The sequence below is a fragment of the Beta vulgaris genome, chromosome 5 (assembly GCF_026745355.1).
Source record: "Beta vulgaris subsp. vulgaris cultivar EL10 chromosome 5, EL10.2, whole genome shotgun sequence".
Lineage (NCBI taxonomy): Eukaryota > Viridiplantae > Streptophyta > Magnoliopsida > Caryophyllales > Amaranthaceae > Beta > Beta vulgaris.
The window spans coordinates 26,211,856-26,231,947 of record NC_079206.1 but is presented as its reverse complement, the minus strand read 5'-3'; the positions used below and the strand labels follow the sequence as shown (position 1 = coordinate 26,231,947).

The 20,092-nt window shown below is 35.8% G+C and overlaps 1 protein-coding gene across 3 annotated transcripts; it reads left to right on the top strand.

Moving 5' to 3' along the window:
- Positions 1–283: 283 nt before the first annotated feature.
- LOC104893210 (D-lactate dehydrogenase [cytochrome], mitochondrial) lies at positions 284–17,166 on the top strand. 3 transcript variants are annotated; one of them, XR_790046.4, is made up of 19 exons: positions 284–644; positions 1,015–1,117; positions 3,440–3,540; positions 4,675–4,723; positions 4,924–5,016; positions 5,644–5,758; positions 7,098–7,158; positions 8,024–8,060; positions 8,137–8,198; positions 9,402–9,498; positions 10,912–10,986; positions 11,633–11,741; positions 12,486–12,595; positions 13,716–13,778; positions 14,348–14,427; positions 14,553–14,683; positions 14,968–15,011; positions 16,057–16,235; positions 16,919–17,166. XR_790046.4 is itself a non-coding variant. In XM_010679306.4 (18 exons), the coding sequence occupies exons 1-18, from the start codon at positions 406–408 to the stop codon at positions 16,174–16,176; spliced, it is 1,689 nt and encodes a 562-aa protein (XP_010677608.1). In that variant the 5' UTR covers positions 284–405; the 3' UTR covers positions 16,177–16,373. The 3 variants fall into 3 exon arrangements, 1 of the variants encoding a protein (XP_010677608.1); XR_007274395.2 differs by lacking the exon at positions 16,919–17,166 and adding an exon at positions 16,377–16,857; XM_010679306.4 differs by lacking the exon at positions 16,919–17,166 and having other exon boundaries at positions 16,057–16,373.
- The last annotated feature ends 2,926 nt before the right edge of the window (positions 17,167–20,092 follow it).

Here is a 20,092-nt window from a genome sequence, read left to right as displayed (position 1 = left end):
GAATCCTGATGTACATTATAATTCAATGGATTTGGATGGAATCATTTTTAGATGGAGTCGAATTCGAGTTTGTCTGATTCGGATTGGATCTGGGTCAGTTTATTTCATGTGTCGAGTCAATTTTGAGTTCTCATTTGAGATTTAATCCGGATGTCGACTTAGGTTATACAGATCTGGTCGGGTCGGGTTAGTTTTGATAGTTCGGGGGCTAAAACATTGTACTTGGTACTTTGGTAGGCCTAATAGCTTCGAATGATGCGGAGTTATGGACGATAGTGCACCCGTGTGCATTATCTAATTCTAACTTGCAGAAATAGGAATCAGTTGGCTTCCTTTTATTTCTTCTTTCAAGTGTTCTCTCACAATTCACAAACGGTCAAACGGAAATCAACAAAAGCAAAATCAATGGCCTTCTCACGGTGGTTCTCTCGAATGCGCGCAACTTCCAAAACAATCTTCACACATCTTCAAACAACCCACACCACCAGCCGTGCAAATACCGTTTCAAAAGTTACCTCTTCGTCCAACAGAAGAAACCCATTTCTATGGTGGTCTTCTTACTTGGTCCCCATTTCAGCAACTTCTCTTATGTTGCAGATTCAACCTACTCCTTCTTTTTCTGACGCTTTTGATCCTAATGCTCGGTCAGTTTCTCATCATTCCCATCATTTTATTTTTCACTGCAAAAGGAAAAAGAAAAGAAATAGTAGAAGAAAAAGAGGAGCTTTTTAGCTTTTTTTGTGTTTTTCTGTGTATGTATATAGTTGATATTGGTGCACTTTTTATAAGTTTTCATGGGTTTTTAATCAGTTTTAGTAAATTTCAATTTATAGAATTGTGTTCAGATGAGTAAGAATTATTTCAGTGAAGTTTAGATGGATGGAAAACAGGAAAAGGGCCTTTTAATTTATATTTGAGCGAAACTTATGGGTGATTGTATGAGTGAAGTGATTGGTCGATACTTGAGCAAAAACTAAATGTTGACGGCGTTTCCATTTGCTGATTTGTGATCAGAGGTGTTGGCATAGGTGGCAAAGGAAGCACTGAGTTTGTAGTGAAGGGTTCTCACAGAAGCGTCCCACAAGAGCTCATCGATGATTTGGAGGCTATATGTGGGGTATGATTTTCCTAATTTTTTTTTACTCAATGCTTGAATTCAGTTGATGTCTTCATTATTTAGTTTACACTATCTTGTGTGCTTTTGTGGGAATCTTTTGCTTGATAGTCGAGCAAGGATCAAGTCTTCTATGAGCTATTTCTATGTCAACCCAATCTTATCATAGCAATTAGATAGTTTACATTCAAGTGTGAATGAGCCAACATGTTACTGATGTCTTTCGTTTCGTTGCCTTGTCTCACTTGTAAAGTTGTAATGCGAAGAATATGTTTTGTTGAGGTGTAATGTGGGAGCTTGTATGTGAAGCTTAAAATGTCATAGGCTCGTAACTGGAAATGGGATGTTTAGAAATCCCTTTTCGCCTCGAGAAAGTGGTTTAATACTAAAGATTGCTCTTGACGGAAAAGAAATTTCATTAAGGGGTTGTCTAAACACTAAAGACGTATTCAAGAATAAAATTGCAACATTTGGGGCATTGGAGTTTTCAAATATTCATTTTCTAAATTAGTGGCATTTTGAGAGGTTTTATGGGTTGAGATTTTTTCATTGTTTAAGTTGGCCCTTATTTTTGTTTTTTAAATTTAGCAACTTCAACTTAGTACCTTGTGTTTTAAAAACTATCGTAGACAAAAACCGCTCTTCTATTATAGGAACATTTATGCTCTTAATCCAAACAACATTGAAGGAAAAGAAATGACTTTTGATGTCATGATTTCTTTGCTTCGAGAAGTTCGATTTCCCTTTTTTAGACTATTGTATAGTGGAGTTGTCTACTAAATTTGGAGCAACCCTCGTCTTTCTTTGAATCCGAGTGTAAATGTTTTGAAAAAAATTTAGACTTTAGATTTGGTAAATAGAGATTTAGAGTTAGTTGTAGAGCTTTACCTTTTTGTTTAGCACATTTCAAATTTGACTAACTTTTCACATGAATGTGTTTGGCAAAACTTAGCGGATCGCTAAAAGTAGATTACCCTTTGTTTGTATAAAATGCATTATGGACATATTAACTGATATGTTAGTATTGTAATTATGGACAAAAAAGTCATTCACACATTCTCTCACTTAATTCTCTAAAGAAAAAGCTCCAAAAAGGAGCTTTTTCATTTTGAAAGTTTTCACTCCAAACTCTCTCTTGAAACTCCCTTTACCAAACGCCTCCGTAGAGTAAACTCTAAAAGTGATAAAAAACTCTCTTTTTGCCCCAAAACTCTAATTGCCAAACACCCACTTTGCATGCGGGGGTAAATCTTACTGTAAATGTTTGGAAAAAATTTAGACCAAGTTAGTGATGAGTTATGCTATTAAATCTTTGAGTACTGTTATGTTTGTTTCCTTCTAAATGCTACACTTACATTAGTGAGTTGAAATTATTGATTATTTATCCAATCAGTATATCAATATCACTGATATTAATCTATGATATTTTGAGTAGTCATCAACGATTATGCAAGTATGTAAAAAAGTTAGTGACGAGTAATTCGCTCCGGTTTACTCTATCTAGATACCCTCAATGATCTGTTTGATACAAAGTCCCCAACAAAAAGTAGCATCACTAAAGAGAAGAGTACAAACTTCCGCTAGGGATGTGTCAATGCTAACCCCTCCATGAGGAGACAAAGTATAACTCTCAATAGATGTAGCCCCACCATACGGTATAATGGGAACCTGCCTGTGAAAGAAGAAGCAATTCAGACACAGGAAAGTAAAAAAAAAAAAAGTCACGATTTGTATCAGATTACTCAGAAAAACAGGTCACTGTAAATATGAGAAATATAGTGAGATAACCAGCTGAAACTACAACAAGGATACCACCAGGGGTTTAAGCTGCCAACGAGCATGTCTAAAAATAAACCTTGACAATAAAAAGGCTGCTATTGTAGAAGTTAATAAAAGATATGCTGCGGGCATGTTTGGCAGTATTATCAGCTTTTGACCTTTGATTTTTGAGATTCCAGAAATTCTATGTAGCATTTTGGACAAGAAATCTAAAGTTTGTTATATCTTGGTACTTTTGAACTGACAAGTAAATCTGGAAGCTGTTATTTCTGATGTAGTTCTGTATACAGATGAATATCAAAACAGGTAACAAAGTAAAATATATGTTGATATTCTGATTGGAGTAATGTTGAATTTTAGTGGAGCCTTGTGTGTTGCACTAATGAACTGCAAACTTTTCTAGTTTTCTTAAGGTTTTATATTCAAATTGTGTCCTACATGGATTTTACTCCATTTTTGTTGTGAATATCAGTCACAAAGTTGTTCTCACTTCAGCCATTGAAAGTCTTAATCATGGTGGATTATATCAGTAGTGTGTTATGACAGGAAAACATGACAGTGGATTATGATGAAAGATTTTTGCATGGGAAGCCGCAAAACAGCTTTCACAAAGCTGTCAATATTCCCGATGTTGTCGTATTTCCAAGGTTTGAACACTTCCCTCCTCTTGTCTAATTACTGCCTAACAGTATATACTTTTTTCTTGCATGTCGAATAATAAGTTCACGAGGATATCTAAGTTAATCCATCTGAGGTGATCTCGAGTTGTTCGATAGCTTCTTGCTCCAAAAATTACTGTTACTTCTATATATCCTGCATGCGAGATCTTCTGGCATGTCTTCCTTTTATGAGTATAAGATGTTTCTTGACAGTATGGTTTTAAATTTCGGATGCCAATCGCGGTTACGGTCGCTGAACCACTTTTGTGGACATTGCGATCGTTTTGTGGCTGTCGCGGCCCTTCCTGTTGTGGTAAGTTCAAAAACCTTTACAATACGATAGCGAAGCGGAGATGCGGGTCGATATATTATACCGTGCTTGGCAGTGGTGTAGAAAGTACTTTTTATTGGAGGAGAGAGAAAGTTGGGTAACTTTTTATTGATAAAGGTAGAGTGGGCCAAAGGAGTGTAAAATAAATAATATACTAATAGTAGGACCATGCCAAAAATGGAAATGGTCTAACTAATATGGGATATACATAAAAGGAAAGTGTTCAGACTATTCTGGGATGGAGTAACTATGTGTCCATGTGTTTTAGCCTTCTAGGTTGGTTTTCCTAAATTACTCCCAACATTTGTACCCTTTCTAAGCTAACCCTTGTAAAATGTCATCAAACTTAACGATATCGAGGGGACAACATTACCGAGCTAAAGATCCTATTTTTATACCTCTTGCACCCCACATTTTCTTTCGAAGTTTTTATCGATATAATCCTTTGTTATATTGTACAATACTTTTAAACAAAGAAGAAACTCTTATAAGTAGATGAAAATTAGGAAATTCGTGGTTTTTACATAGGATAATTTACCTTAGTAATGCCATCCCCAAAGTAATAAAGTTTAGGGTCATTCTGCAAGTTGGAATCACCTCGGGGAGTGGGGTCCAAGTTTGATCTGGGATCTTGAAATGGGAATAATTTTGGCCATGGGTTGATTTGACAAAATCACCTAAACACAGAGTTATATGGTATCAACTCACTTTTATTCATTCATTCATTCATTAGACTTTACCCCTATTGCTTAGTTTATGGAAATAAGAAATGTTAAACTTATTCCTTGCAGGTCTGCTCAGGAAGTTTCCTTGATTGTTAAGTCTTGTAACAAGCATAAGGTACAGTTTTTATTTATTTATTTTTTTGACATGCTCGTTGGCAGCTTAAACCCCTGATGGTCTCCTTGTAGTTTCAGCTGGTTATCTCACTGTATTTCTCATATTGACAGTGACCTGTTCTTGTGAGAAATCTGATCCATATTGTGAATTTTTTATTTTTTACTTTCCTGTGACTGAATTGCTTCTTCTTTCACAAGCAGGTTCCTATTGTACCTTATGGTGGAGCTACATCTATTGAGGGTCATACTTTGTCTCCTCATGGAGGAGTTAGCATTGACATGTCCCTAATGAAAGTACGTACTCTCCACATTTAGTAATGCTGTTTTATGTTGAGGACTTTGTATCATACAAATCATGGTTCTCGACTTTCTATGTAAAGAAAGGGTGTTCTTCTTGACAGCATTTTGTGGACGTTCTATTTTTTTTTTCCATAATTCACTTTAGTTGTTTACTTAGACTTGGTAAGATGATTTATGAATGCTATGCATAGTATGGTAGTATAATGACATTATATGACTGAAGCGCATTGAATTTAAGAACAAAAAGTACTTGTTGATGGGCAAGGATAAGATATTGGTGAACATTTGTAAACAGTCACCTGTGTCTTAGGAACTATATTTTCCTCTCTTAATAGACAGTGGCTCAGTAGGATTTCCTGGTGCTCAATATTGTTGCTTGACATTCATTGCTCCACTGCCAAAAGCATTATTAAAGTTTCTATCAGATAGTTATTAGAGAATAAGGTAGGTTGAGATTACAGAAAGATGATAAAGTTAGTAAATGAAGCACCACATTCACAGAAGCAAGGGAACCTGATATAGACAAGGACGTTTTATCTGGTTGTTACTTGTAATTTAACTCTATACACATGAGATTTCCTAAATATTTGATAGTCAGAACGTTATCTAATATGACTGCAGAATATTAAAGCATTACACGTCAAGGATATGGATGTGGTTGTTGAGCCTGGGATCGGATGGATGGAGTTAAATGAATACTTGGAACCTTATGGCTTATTCTTTCCTCTCGATCCTGGTAACATTCATTATTTCATCTGTGTGATGTTTTCATATGTTCTTTCTTGTGCTTGTGTTGTATTGCACATAACTGCTCTAGGCCGTGTGGATTTATATCTCTCTATCGTTGTGTGCATTTTCTAAACTGCATCCTTGTTATCAGATAAGTGACAAGCAGATTTATGGGGTAAAGGAGACTAGGAGAGGCACTTGTTTATCATATTATGAGAGTTCAAGATTTTATAACTAAGGTTGTGGGCATTGTTTAGTAGGAAATTGGTATCTTTTATAGCAGGAGCTAGAAGTCTTTCTTCAATATGATGTAGTTGGAGTGACTGTGTGGAAGATGGAAACTGATGATCTCCTTGATATAGATATCATGATTTTTGGGCTCCCTCATTAACAGTCAAATATTGGTTCAAAAAAGTAGCTGACTGGAAATTGCTAGGTTCTTAACTGAGTAATACTACTGTCTTTTACAGGTAAGTCAACAGCTTAACATTTGAAATTCTGCTCTCAAAAGTGATCTCTGTAATGAAAAAGATGTATCATTGATCATTTTTAAATTTAGTACTGAGTAATCGACATGGCTGCTGCGTGCAACAAGAGAAAAGACCTACATTATTCACATAATCTATGATTGAAACAATGTTATTAGTCTCTATAATTGCATTTGTGCATCATATCCATTGTGATTATACATGTAATTGGATAAAGGAAAGTATGAAAAATACTCCCTCCGTTTCCTAAAGATCTTCCCTCTTTCCGTTTAAGTGCGTTTCCAAAAGATCTTCCCTCTTTTACTTTATTCCTTATTTGGAATTTTTTCCCCTTTTTACTCTCTCATGTCCCTATCATATGGTCCACCATTACATTATTAATTCAATTGTACTCCATTTCTTTCTCCTACTTTAACCCCTTTTTATTTGTTTATTTATCTTAACCCCTTTCTCTCTCATACTTTACCCACCCCACACCCCACACCCCACACAAATTGATTCTCATTGGTATTTGTGGTAACAGTAACAAGGAAGATCTTTATGAAACGGAGGGAGTGCAATATTAATATGGACAATGCAATTCTAGGGTGACTCTTCACTCTTTTATTCTTAAGTTTTACACTGAAAAGAATTGAAGGATGGAGAGCAGATGATGCAATCATAATTATTGGACCATATACTTATTGAAACTTTGGTTATGATTGTCATTTAATGATTGCACCTTTATATTGCTATTTTGATATCTTTACAAGTTTCTTTATTTGGCTAATCTTCTAATGATTTCTGTGGTATTAACTCATGAGGTTAACTTGTTATGTTTGTTGATCAAGAATTCTTTGATTTCATCTCAATGAACAGGTCCTGGTGCTACAATTGGTGGCATGTGTGCGACTCGTTGCTCTGGTTCATTAGCTGTGAGGTTGGTAGTTGATACCCGGTCATTTTTTCTTGTACTTTCTATTCGAAAAGAATCAAAAATCTTGTGAAAGCATGGAAGTTGTGACCTTCCAATTATAATTATAAATCATATAATTGACATTCAATTTGCTTTAACCCCCCCTCCCTTTCTAATTTCAGTCTTATAAATGTTTGCCTTGGTGACCAAATATTCTTGTGGACATTACTAATAGTCTGAATGCCTGATTTACAGCAAGGACGTGTGTGCTCCCCCCTATTCCATATTATAAGGCATTTTAGCCAAAACTCTTAATGTAAAAAATATTAAATGCCTGTTAATAAAGACGAGGTGATTTGATAGGTAATTCTTTAGCATCAATGTTAATGTCAATGTATATTACCAAATACCAAAGCATGTTCAACTGAAGTCAGCTAAAATCTTAATATGTGCAGTAGTGGTTGATGTGCCTTATATGTTGAAACAGAGGGAGTAATATCCTTCTTGCAACTGGGCTATAAACCCAATACAAAAATGTATAACATTGTGGAGTTGGGGTACACCAGGCTGACTGAGTGAGATGACATAGATCTCTAAGACGTCATCACTCTTCAATTATTATGGTGATTGATAACTTCAACTCAGGCATTTAATATTTTTGTTACTTCTTTAGGGCTAAGCTGTACTAATCTGAATCAGATATAGGTGTTTATTAGTTATTGTCTCTAGTTAATAGTGTAGTATTGGTACTCTTCTTTCGAGTTTCTTCATTTTGACAGCTTTCTTTCCAACAGCCATGTCTTCAGCATGAAATTTTTATGGATTTATGATGTTGTGATTTTCATGGACTGAGAGTGTAAATGTTGATGCCTTTTCTTCTAGCATGTAGGTATGGGACAATGCGTGAAAATGTCATCAATTTAAAGGTTTGTCCTTGTTGCTTGTCTTGTATATTTCTGAAGATGACTACAATGTCCTGATAAAATCTTTCATGCTCTATAGGTTGTCCTGGCAAATGGTGATGTTGTCAAGACAGGAAATCGTGCCCGAAAGAGTGCTGCAGGGTTTGTTTTTCCACTTCTTTCAGACTGTAATGCATATTTTCTTTCTTCCTTTGACCAAGGGTATATCTCAAACAAATGAGAATGTTCTCATAGTTTTCACAGTAGAACTATCATGACTCTTTTCTTTCAGCTAGATATGGTTCACTTTGCCCTTCCTTCCTCTCACTTATCTAGCTGTCCGGGCATCAATATTGATTTTCTTGTTCTTGGAAATGCATCTTTTCCTAAAAAAGAAAAAGAGATTTATTAGAGAGAAGAACGAAGGAGGTGGATGAGTGTACTCAAAGTTCTCTAGTTACAGGCAAAGCAAATGGATACAGAATTGAAGATCTTGAGAACAAATCGTTGTGTTTGTCTCCTCTATCCTCTTGTGACTCCAACTTGATTGCTAGGCCTTCAAAGAGAGGTTCAAAGAAGGGAATGCCTGAATGATTTTGATGTATTTGTATGGAATTAATGCACATATCTCATGGTGTCAAACAAGGCCGCATCGTTCCGTTTTCAAATCTACCGAACCAATATTACCCGCATCGTAAAGGTGTAAAAAAAAGTATTTCAGGTTGGTTTTAGGGATATTTCATGGTTTAAGCCGATATTCAGCGGTACGACAACCGCATCATCCCCGTTCCCGCATCATCGTGACCGTTACCGCGACTGAAACCGTATTTTCGAACTATGATGTATCTACCCCATCTTCTATTAATAACCTCCACGACGGTATCCTAAAAAGAAGAGAAACTAGGAATACCAGCTAAAAGACACACTCATATAATTATGAGGTTAAACTTGGGAAGACATTCTCAATAGTTGGGATTGTTCATAAATAACTCATAATTGGGATTATTAAAAGCGGATGGTCTGTTATTCTGTTCCAATTTTTTGTTATTTTCATTCTAATTGTAATTGTTTGTGTAGACATGCAAATTATGAAGTAGTAAATGTTATTTATTTAAGACTATGATTTTAGCCTTTCAGGTCACCAAAGAAACCAATTGGGTTTAATTGTTCATATAAAAGGTGCTAATTTAACAGAAAAAGGTGGGCAATCCTATGTGTTTGATTTTTGTGGGATTTATAAATGATTTTGGGTCATCTGAAAACTTGCTTTCATGCTTGTGCCTGTTCCTTTTCTCCTATATGCTTTTTGCTTGCCAATTAAGTTTTACATAGTGACATCAAGTTTTTTTAATGCTTACTTGTCAGGTATGATTTGACCCGGCTGGTGATTGGAAGTGAAGGAACCTTGGGTGTGATTACTGAAGTTACTCTACGCCTTCAAAAAATACCTCAATACTCAGTGGTACTTGCAGATTCACATTTAAGATAGAAAGTTTTCTTTTGGTTTGTTGACTATGCTGTATGCTCCCTCCATCAGAGAGTGGATTTCCACTGTGATATTCTGGGTGTCCTAATTAGATGTCCACTGTCTGAAACATATATAAGTTTTCGCACATTCCACCTGGGATAAATTATGTTTAGTCTTCCCTCTTGACATGATGTCTCCAGGCCTTTTCGCGTTTTCTCAGAATTTTGTGGCACACACCTTTTTGTTTGTTTCGGAGCCGTTTCGTCGGGAGTTTAAAAGTGCCAAGCTCGACCGTCGATCGGGACCTTAAATACTTAGTCCTCTATCTATTCAAACTTGAAACGCCCTTCACGGCTCCAATTTTGGCTTTGCTTCTACTATTTAGCTCGCAGCTTCAAAAGATCAACCACTATTCTAAATGTAGGACATGCAAAGCACAGCCTATCTTTACAGAGAAAGAGAAGGATCTTCTACCCACGTTGCAATCGGGAAATCGTATCCAAGCTCCGTGGTTAGTCTGCTGAAGCAGCTGTCGTCAAACTCTAATTCTGGAAATAGTACTCTTTTTTTGGCTTACGCTGAGAAGTCTACAACACCGGTTCTATTCGAAATGTTAACTATGGTTCAGATTTTCCGCCAGACTTCGAGCTCCCCTGCACAAGCGTTATTTTAAAAGTCAAGCTTTGGCCACTAAAATCTCTCATCTAAATTTTCTTGTTTGTTATTTTCCTGATCGTCCAATGTGAGATCAGATGTGGGTGGTGCTATTCCATAAAATAATCATCCTAACAAAGCTCCGGGTCATTATCATTACGCCAACCACCAGGCCGTGAGGCTTTCCTAGGCGAGCAGAAATCTTTAAATGATCAAGAAATGTCAATGTGGATCGTCCACATTCTTGTCGAGGGATTGATATTGGATAAAATCTTTTTTTGCGTTCCTTGATCATGTCCTCTATTTCTTTCGTTTTGAATTATAAGTTATCAAGCACTCACATAGTCGTATAAGCTAATTGATGCCTCAAAGTCATACTTCCGTTGTTTCAGAATTTTTGCAACAGAATTGTAAGAAAAGGAAAGCAGAGTAGAGCCAGAAAATTACTGAAAAGTATTGTCAAGTTTGTTCTCTTGGGAGTGACACCAGAAAACTTGAATGTCCGGAGAATCATAATTCACCTTTTTACCTCTCTCATCTTCTTATACTTCTGCCCTTTAGTTCTTCCATTCTTCCAATTCATTAGCATATTCTTCAGTTTATAACAGAACTGTTTGCCTACAAGGACTTCCAGTATGAAATCCGCTTAGTGCTAATATGAAGCTTAACAGGGTTGAATTGTTTATAGTTGTCTTAATTACATACTGCAGTTGATTCCATGAATTGTGGACTGATTAAGGAAGATATGTACAGGTTGCAAGGTGCAACTTCCCTACAGTCAAGGATGCTGCTGATGTTGCTATTGCCACTATGCTGTCTGGTATACAGGTAAATGAGAAGACTCGTGTTGCTTCACCTTTGTTCATTTTATCGTTAATTCATTTCTATCTACTGAAGCATCAACTATCCAAAGTAATTTTGGAAGTGTAGGAGTGTACATGGATAGAGTAAGTCAGAGAGGATTTTTCATTTGGACTGAGAGAAAATCTCACTTGAAATCTTTAATGTGGATTAAATGAGAAAGTAAAACCCAGTTATCTTGAAAAGGAAGTTATCTCCCCATCTTAAAACCTCTTATCAAATGACACCCAAATTGGTATCATATGTAACTATGTATTCCTCTCACATAATACTCCTATCTCTTTTACTATCCCAAGCATGTTCATGTAAATGGAGGGCTTAAATATCTTTCATCTGAGAATCCCTTGTGATGTAAAGTTTCCTGTTCGAATATATGGTAGTCTTAGTAAGAGGAAAGGCTGCAGCCTAAATTTTTCCTTTTTTTTATATATAATTTTCTTCAAATCAAATGTGCTCATTGTTTAGAGTTGGATTATTCAACAATTAACACCAATAAATTTATCGGAGTTTTACTCTACTCCCAATATGATAATTCACATGATGTTATTAAGTCATATAGCCTTTTCGACATTAATATGCATTCAGTTTACTTACAGTAGTCACACAAAACCAGGTATCCAGGGTAGAACTCATGGATGAGGTTCAAGTAAGGGCAATAAATATTGCCAATGGATCAAATTTGCCAGAAACACCTACATTATTATTTGAATTTGTCGGAACAGGTTAATGACATTTTCTTTATCTTGATCAAGTTTCTGATAATTGCTTTACAGTTTTCTTGTAATTGTTGTTGAACTGGAGGTAGTCATTTATCACTGTTAGCATAAGCTTTTTTTCACTATTAAAAGTTGGATTTTATATGATACTAGGGTAGTCAACAATTTCCATTTTTCCCTATGAAGTGTGAAGTCATATTATTATGTATGTCTATGTCCTACTAGAGATGTCTTATTCTCTTAAATACCTGCTTGCAGAATTTATACTGGATAGTAATTTTTTTTCTTGTGGCCTCCATCTTTATTTTACTTGACAAATTAGCGGCTTGTTTTTATCTATTTTTTCCACTACCAGTAGTATTATAAAAAGGAAAGCCAAACGAAGTGTCTTGCTGGAGGTAATACTTTCTGATGCTGATACCAGTAGTATTATTAGAAGTGCTGCGTGCTTGTCTGTTTCTCTGTGTTGGTGTAAGAACTCGCAATTTTGTGTGCTGAATAAGAATTTCAGGAGGGCTACATGTTGGTTTTCTCTTCTAATTATCTTAAGAGTGATACAAAGTGGTGATTGATGTTGTTAGTTGGCCAGGAAGTGGGGGAGGGGATATGATCTATGACTTAACAAATAGCTCTTTAGTGGTTGCTTATGTATATAGTGATTTTCCCCGATGGACTTGAACTTATATTTATTTTGTTATTGCATTTACTGGCTGGTAAGTGATAAGCTTTACTCACTTCCTCCTTTTGCAGAAGCATATTCACGCGAACAAACTATGCTGGTTCAGAAGATTGTCTGTGAGCACAGTGGCTCAGATTTCATGTATGCTGAAGAACCTCAAGCTAAGAAGGAGCTTTGGAAGGTAACTTGGAAGGAGCCATACTAATTCCTAATTTCATCTTGGCGGGGAGGGGGGGGGGGGGTGGGGTGAAGATTAATTTGATAAATCACGCAGTCACTCTTTCCTGGTAGAAAGCATCTCGGTTGCCTTTCATTCCATCCCTCGTACAGATCTGCTATATCGCCTAATGTGTTGAAAGACTGCACAGTTAAGAAGTAACTTTTGGTTCAATAACTGTACAAATGTATAAGATATATTCTTCTTCTCTTCCCCCATCCCCCTTTTGTGTTTCTTCTTCTGGTCAAATTTTATAGGCTTCTCCAATTCTATGTAATTTAGTCCTTCTGAAATTGACTGTGACTCTTTGCTTAGCTGGTCTTTGATGTCCTGCCTCGTTGCATCATTTATGCACCGAATAGCCTTGTTTAATGTTCCGTAGTCTAGCTTTTCCAACCAATTACAAGTGTTTCAGTTCAGTCTTTTGGCTGATTAAACCTTCAATGTTGAAGTTCTGTGCACAACGGGTATGTTGCAGCGTTAAACAGCCTAATAACTTAGCTTTGATATAATGTCGGACTATAGTTACATAAGGATTGCTAGTTTGTACTAGTGACCCAGCGTACCTGTGTGGTGTATGTAACTTGTGGATCTTCATTCCATTACCTTTTTAAAGCTTCATACTGAGGCTCAGATTTGTTTTACTTGTTACTGTAGACCGACTATCCATATTTGGCTTGTGGGAGTTAAATTCATGATCTGTTATGGCAATGGCAGCATACAATTGAGTAGTTTCATATCAAAGTTTGCTGCTATGATTTTCCTTAACTTCAAACTTCTAAATCGCTTTGGGCCAACATTTTTTTACTTGACCAACGATGATATTAGTTCCTTTTTCTCCCCTTTATGATTAAAAAGGTATTGTATGAGGGAAGATTTTAGTGAAGGAAAATAAGTTAATGGACACTTCTCTCACGATACGTGTGTTTTTAGCAAGCATCGGGTGTCTGTGTCGAGCTAGTGTTGTCCTCTCGCTCGCCCACAAATTAAAGGAAAAAAATGGAGAAAGGAAGATGGATGAAGTGAATATTGAACAAAATAGTGAATGTGACAACATATATCTGTTATTCATATTTTTGCGCAGATGAGGAAGGAAGCACTCTGGGCCTGCTTTGCAATGGAACCTGGATTCGAGGCAATGATTTCGGTCAGTTGATTCTTCTATTCTAGATCCATCTGTGTAAGATCTTCCTTTTCTTGTCTATTTGAATGGAGTTGCCAGATGGCTGCTCAAGTCCCAGTTGATTTTCTCCAATCCCATTGATCCTCAATAGCAATAACAGAATTGAGAAGATCTTTATCTGTCACCTTTATCATCTCTCCATTTTCAATCTATGTCATGATCCTTGAGGGTTAAGCTTACTGTCCATTTGGTTGATGGTAATGGAGGTAACGTTAAAGAATCTATGCAATTATGAAATACATATGTCAATGACCATGGTAATGCTTCTTCACCCCAAGATCTCTTTTGCATCATAAATTATTATTCCTATCGGTTGTCATGGACATTGACATTAGATTATCTGTACAAAATTATATATAGATTAATTAACATAACCGCCTATATTACAACCTACCAAACCGACCAATAGTGTTTATATCAATGAACTTTAAAGAAAGTTTGAACCATTCCCCATTACCCTATATCTTGAAGTAGTATGGGATGGATAGTTATCAGACTTATCACTTTCATATTTATCATGAACCTTGTTTCAGGATGTGTGTGTGCCTTTGTCACAACTTGCAGAGCTGATTTCGAAGTCCAAGGAAGTGCTGGATGCCTCTCCGTTAGTATGGTAATCCCGCTGCTTGGTTTGATAAGCTTGCTAGCTTTTTCTGCATGCTTCTTGATGCTATCTATACCTTCAAGCTGAACAGTTAAAAAATTATGCCCTTTCTAATAAATTGGGTACGCAAACAGCTCTGTTATTGCCCATGCTGGTGATGGAAACTTTCATACCGTGATCTTGTTTGATCCTAACAAAGAAGAACACAGACAAGAAGCTGAGAGGCTGAATCAATTCATGGTCCAGACAGCATTGTCAATGGAAGGTATCCATCTAATTTATTTTGACTCATATAAGATAAGTGGGTCATGGCTGAGACAAACTCCCAGCACAAACCCCTTCCCCTCCATTCCACAAAAAAAAAAAAAAAAAAAGGCAAAAGGAAGTTGAAGAAAGTGGATCTGATTATCTATCATATACTCATATTTCCTGTCCACTTAGGTCACCAAATTTCTAATGAGTAGCAATGTGTATTTTGTAGTATCACTTTGTTGAAACTTTACAGTTTTGTATGACATATTACTTATGCTGGTTCCTCCAACTGAGCAGGAACATGTACGGGAGAACATGGAGTTGGTACTGGCAAAATGAAGGTGATGGGATCTCTATCTGACTTAGTATAGCATTTTATTTATAAATATGATAGGTTCTGTACAGATATCTTTCCTAAATTATATGGTCCTTCAATTTGGTTATGTAAATGGAGAAAGCTACAAGAATAATCCGACTATGGTTAGTCTTCTCCTAATGATCCCAAGTATATTTCAGATTAAGTCTTGGGGGGGATTGCGATCAACCTGAAAAGACCAGTTTAGTAGGTCAAATTAAGATGTGTCAAAGTTCTAGTTAAGCAGAGGAGGAGAGGGGAAGAGAGAAAGGAAAGAATAAAAGAAAACAAAAACTTAACAAATGTTTACCACTTAAACAATATTTTGGGGTCATCATAAGAAGGCACCCCTATAGTTGGGATTATTATAGAATAATCAATAGTTGGGATTATTATTTGAAGTGTATCGGGATTATTCTTGTGATTTTCTTGTTTTTTTGAAACTATATTTATAATCAACCATATTATTATTGTTAACCCACTTTCCTCATATAGTATTGCGTTTGACATCCAATTTTGGCAAGGCTACGTCTAATAAACCACCTGTTTTACCCGAATGGAGTATTTGGTAGTTGGTCTTGTAAGAGACCGCCTACTTTTAGTTTAACATTAGGCTCGGCCTAAGTCCAATGTTTAGAAGAGAACATGCCACCTTTTTTTAATATTGTGATCAATTTAATCTATTTAGGGACCAAATTTATTTATTTTGTGACCAGTTTAATCTATTCAGTAATGATATCTTTCACTCATTCAATGACTAGTTTAATCCATTTAGTGACTAGTTTAATCTGTTCTGTACGACTCCCGAGTTATTTTTTGAAATTGTCTGTTGTAGTTCGAGAATCAAGAAAACAAAGGAAGGAGAAGAGAAGGGATGACTAGAACAGTGTTGGGTTAGAGTGAAATGGAATGGGCTTCTTAGAAAAATTCAGTATTGAGTTCGTTTAATTTTATGTTAAAATTAGACCGTCTATTCTAATAATTTGTGCTGGTACTTATTCTTGTCAACTTTATTTGTTTTCTGGTTTCAGTACCTCGAACAAGAGCTCGGGATAGAAAATTTGAGAACCATGAAAAGCATAAAAACAGCTTTGGATCCTAACAATATCATGAATCCTGGAAAGCTAATCCCTCCTCATGTCTGTTTTTGAGAGTATTCTCTATGTTTTACTGCGACTTCTAATCATATGGTGTATGGTGTACCATCATTGTAAGTTTTTCTTCTGTCAATGCTTGTACTATTATAAATCTCAGTGTAATAAACTACTCACCTTTCACTAATTTAAAGTGGTTGACATCTTCCAAATCATTATATTATGTAAGGCATATAACTTCGATCTTGGTATTACAGGTTTTTCTTGCTCATCAATGTTTTACTACATGAGAACTCTTCTACCAATGCTTCATAGGCCGATCTTTTTTAACTCTTATATTTAAGAGTTGGTTTTATATGAGACCACCTACTTTTTAATTTAAGATTAGGCAATAACGTAAACTCAATATTACCTCCGTTTCTTTTTAATAGTTACACTTTCACTTTTGGCACTATTCACAAATCTCTATTTGACTGTCATTTGTGATGTATGGTTAAGAGAAAATATAGTCATGTGGGGTCTTGTTTGATTCGTCTCAATATGTATTTTATAAAAATATCGATTTTTTTATATTTTTACAAATACAAAATTAGAGATATAAAGACTCAAAGTAGCGCATCAGCATGCGTGAAACGTGTAAGTGTAACTATTAAAAAGGAGCGGATGTAGTATTAAGAATAGAAGGGACCATCTTTTTGAATATAGTGACTAGTTCAATCCATTTAGATATTATTATAATTTATCTGGAAGACTGTCGGGTTATATTTTAATATTGTTTGTTGTTGTTCGAGATTTGAAGGTACAAAGGAAGGAGACAAGAAGAGTTGATCAAATTGGTGCAAAACGTGTTTAGTTGGAGTGAGATTAAGATAATATAGGTTTGGGTGTGTATAATTCTATGTTAAAATAAACTAATATTTTTTGTATCTTTAAAGTTTCTAGGAATCTTCCTACATTGATATTTGTGTTCTCATAGCTCCAAGATTTTAACTCAGAATTGTCCAAGAAAATTTATGGCGATTTTGAAGATGGGATTGATATGTTAAATTAATTTAAAACATGAAAAATTGATAGGAGCAATCTAAAATATGAACGTTTCACCATTTTTGAGTCCCAATTTTTCATTAATCCTCAATGGTCTTTACTTTTTGATATGATTTACAATAATGGTATTAGTGACCAATTTAACTAGTTAAGTTTTTCATTCATTTACTTTACTGGTTTCCCCCCTTCTCTTTCTCTCTCCTCCCTCCTTCCTCCCCTGTCGTCATTGAAATCCCTTCCCTTATCAGGCTACCACCTCAAAAACCTATTCCCCGCCACCCCTTTCCCCATTCCTCCCAATTAGGGTTCTTTCTCCTCCTCCAACTTTGCCTTACACTTCAAAAACCTCAACTCTTATCCTAACAATGTCAAATTTTACCATTGGCACACGCGCTAAAGGTGGTCTATCGAGTTCTTGTCGGAGGTAAATGTAAGGCCGCGACGGTGATCTTAGAGTGGTTGGGCTCAACGGGGAAGCATTTGAGGTGGTATGCGAAGTTGTACACTTACCTTCTTTGTTCACATGAATGATGTGCTTTGGTTTGATTTGGGGAAGAAGGTTATGAATAGGATATGAGGGTAGGGTGGGGTGGGGTAGGGTGGGGTGGCAGTTTTAGGAGGGGGGCTTATAGGGGAGGGGGTTTATGGGTTGGGGGGTGGCTGGAGTGATTGTGCTAGTTTCGAGAGTGATTGTAACACCCCCAAAATCCATAAACGTCTAAACTACATTGCATTGACTTTGGGAGTGTTACCGCCGCGGTGAAATGCAAGGCTTATTGAAATGAAACATTAACTTAAAACATTATTATGAAAACTAAACTGTAGTGGAAATAAAATTTCAAATTCAATTCGGGAATCATCATTGACCCTTTTTTATTCAAACCACAAACTAAGTAAATTATGATAGTTCTATAATGTTCAACCAAAACACTTAAAGGTTTAGAAACCAGAGAATATCCCCCGTATGCCCATTCTCATGCAACAACAACATCATACCTAGTCTGCTCCCCATTGAAGCATCAGTGGTTCATCACAAGTCAATAAACAAACACAAATAACAAACAATCAGCTATACTGAGTACGTACTAAAATATTGAGATAATATACTAAGCATAATCAAAACAATAAGAATCATTCATAGACATGATATTACGATAGTATTACATTTATTACTTTTATAGTTTAGCTGGCAGCGAACGGGCACCGTCATCTTACTAGAATCATACGGGCTACTTAATCCTTAATAGACAACTTGGTCTATTAGATGAAATGCAAATACGGTTTTGTTCCGTCCCACATCCATCACCTTAATATGCATACCCTAAGATCGTATGGAAACTTCCGCCTACTTGAGTTATCAAAATTTATAAAGACACTACTGTCGTCACAGTAGGCTTGCGTAGGAGTGTAGAACAAGTCCCGCACTCCCCTCAATTCATTACTTGTAGGGAGTCCGACTACAAGTTTATTGCCAAAATTCTTTCTTAGTATTATCCATTCACATAACATTAAACATGTCATCATTTAATGTTATTTTTTAGATACATTGCTCAATTCCTTAGTTCTTGTAACATCCTTGCTACAGAATAAATCAAAGGATTCCAATCCAATACATTTCATGCTTGTGATACGGCAGAATTACACATTCCAATAATAATGCAATCCAATTCACAAGTCATACAATCATGAAATACATAACAGATTTCCAATTGATTTCATGCTACCAAACAATCTCATCAAGCATAATCATACAATTATTCCCCATCATGATTCTAGGTTCCAATGAAAGAATTCATAACCTAACATGATACTAACATATCCAACTGAACTAGTACGCGTACATACCATGTAACGAAGAGTCTTCGCTGACTATTTAAACGCTCTGCTTATGAAATTGGGACCTAATCGAATAATGAAATATTTCAGTGCTACGTCCTTGATATTATTAAAATAAAAATAGCTTGACTAACTATAAACTTAGTGTTTCGAAATATAAAAAATAATCAATCTTGTTGTTTAAACTTCCTTTTTCATAAACTTTATTGACACTAACGTCTTTGGGAAGTAATAAATACTATGTTTACAAATCTGATTTTAGTTAGACTATATTATACGTATTCATAATAACCAAAACTTAACCCAATATCTACAAGTCTTATAAAAATCAGATTTGAATAATAAAATTACCATAAGAACTATCAATATAATTATAAATATGATTTCCTTTACTTAATTTATAGGTTGCTAGTATTTACAAACTTAGTCAAATTACAACTTAATTAGATTGCATTAAAATTACAAAATCAGATTATAAAATTAAATTAAGTAGGAAAAGACAAATTTATAATATATATATATATATATGTATATATATATATATGTATATATATATGTATATGTATATATATATATATATATATGTATATGTATATATATATGTATATGTATATATATATGTATATGTATATATATATGTATATGATATATATATGTATATATATATATATATGTATATATATATATATATGTATATATATATATATATTTGTATATATATATATATGTATATATATATATATATATACACACACCAAACAGTCTCGCTGGCGACAATCACCGGCGACGAAATTCCGGCAGCGACGAACAACCTCTACGCCTTGCGTGACTTCGCACCGACGCACAACCTCGCACGCACTGACGCTCGCACCCTTGACTCGCTAGCACTCGCATCACCCAACGCGAGCCTCGCACAACACACACCGCACAACCCTCGGCTTGCCTTGACCACACCTCGCACGCACGACACTTGCCTTCGAGTGCTCGCACACACAGCAGCAGCGACGACTCGTTGCTCGTCTCGCACACACAGCGTTGCACCCTCGCTCGCACACAACACCCGACACTCGCCCTCGACGCACCCTCGATTCAA

Bases quoted from the DNA above. Each gene is read 5' to 3' on its own strand.
- LOC104893210 (XM_010679306.4), top strand. From the start codon at position 406: ATGGCCTTCTCACGGTGGTTCTCTCGAATGCGCGCAACTTCCAAAACA. The intron at 10,987-11,632 runs GTAAATGAGAAG...ACACAAAACCAG, and splicing joins CTATGCTGTCTGGTATACAG to GTATCCAGGGTAGAACTCAT. The intron at 11,742-12,485 runs GTTAATGACATT...CTCCTTTTGCAG, and splicing joins ATTTGAATTTGTCGGAACAG to AAGCATATTCACGCGAACAA.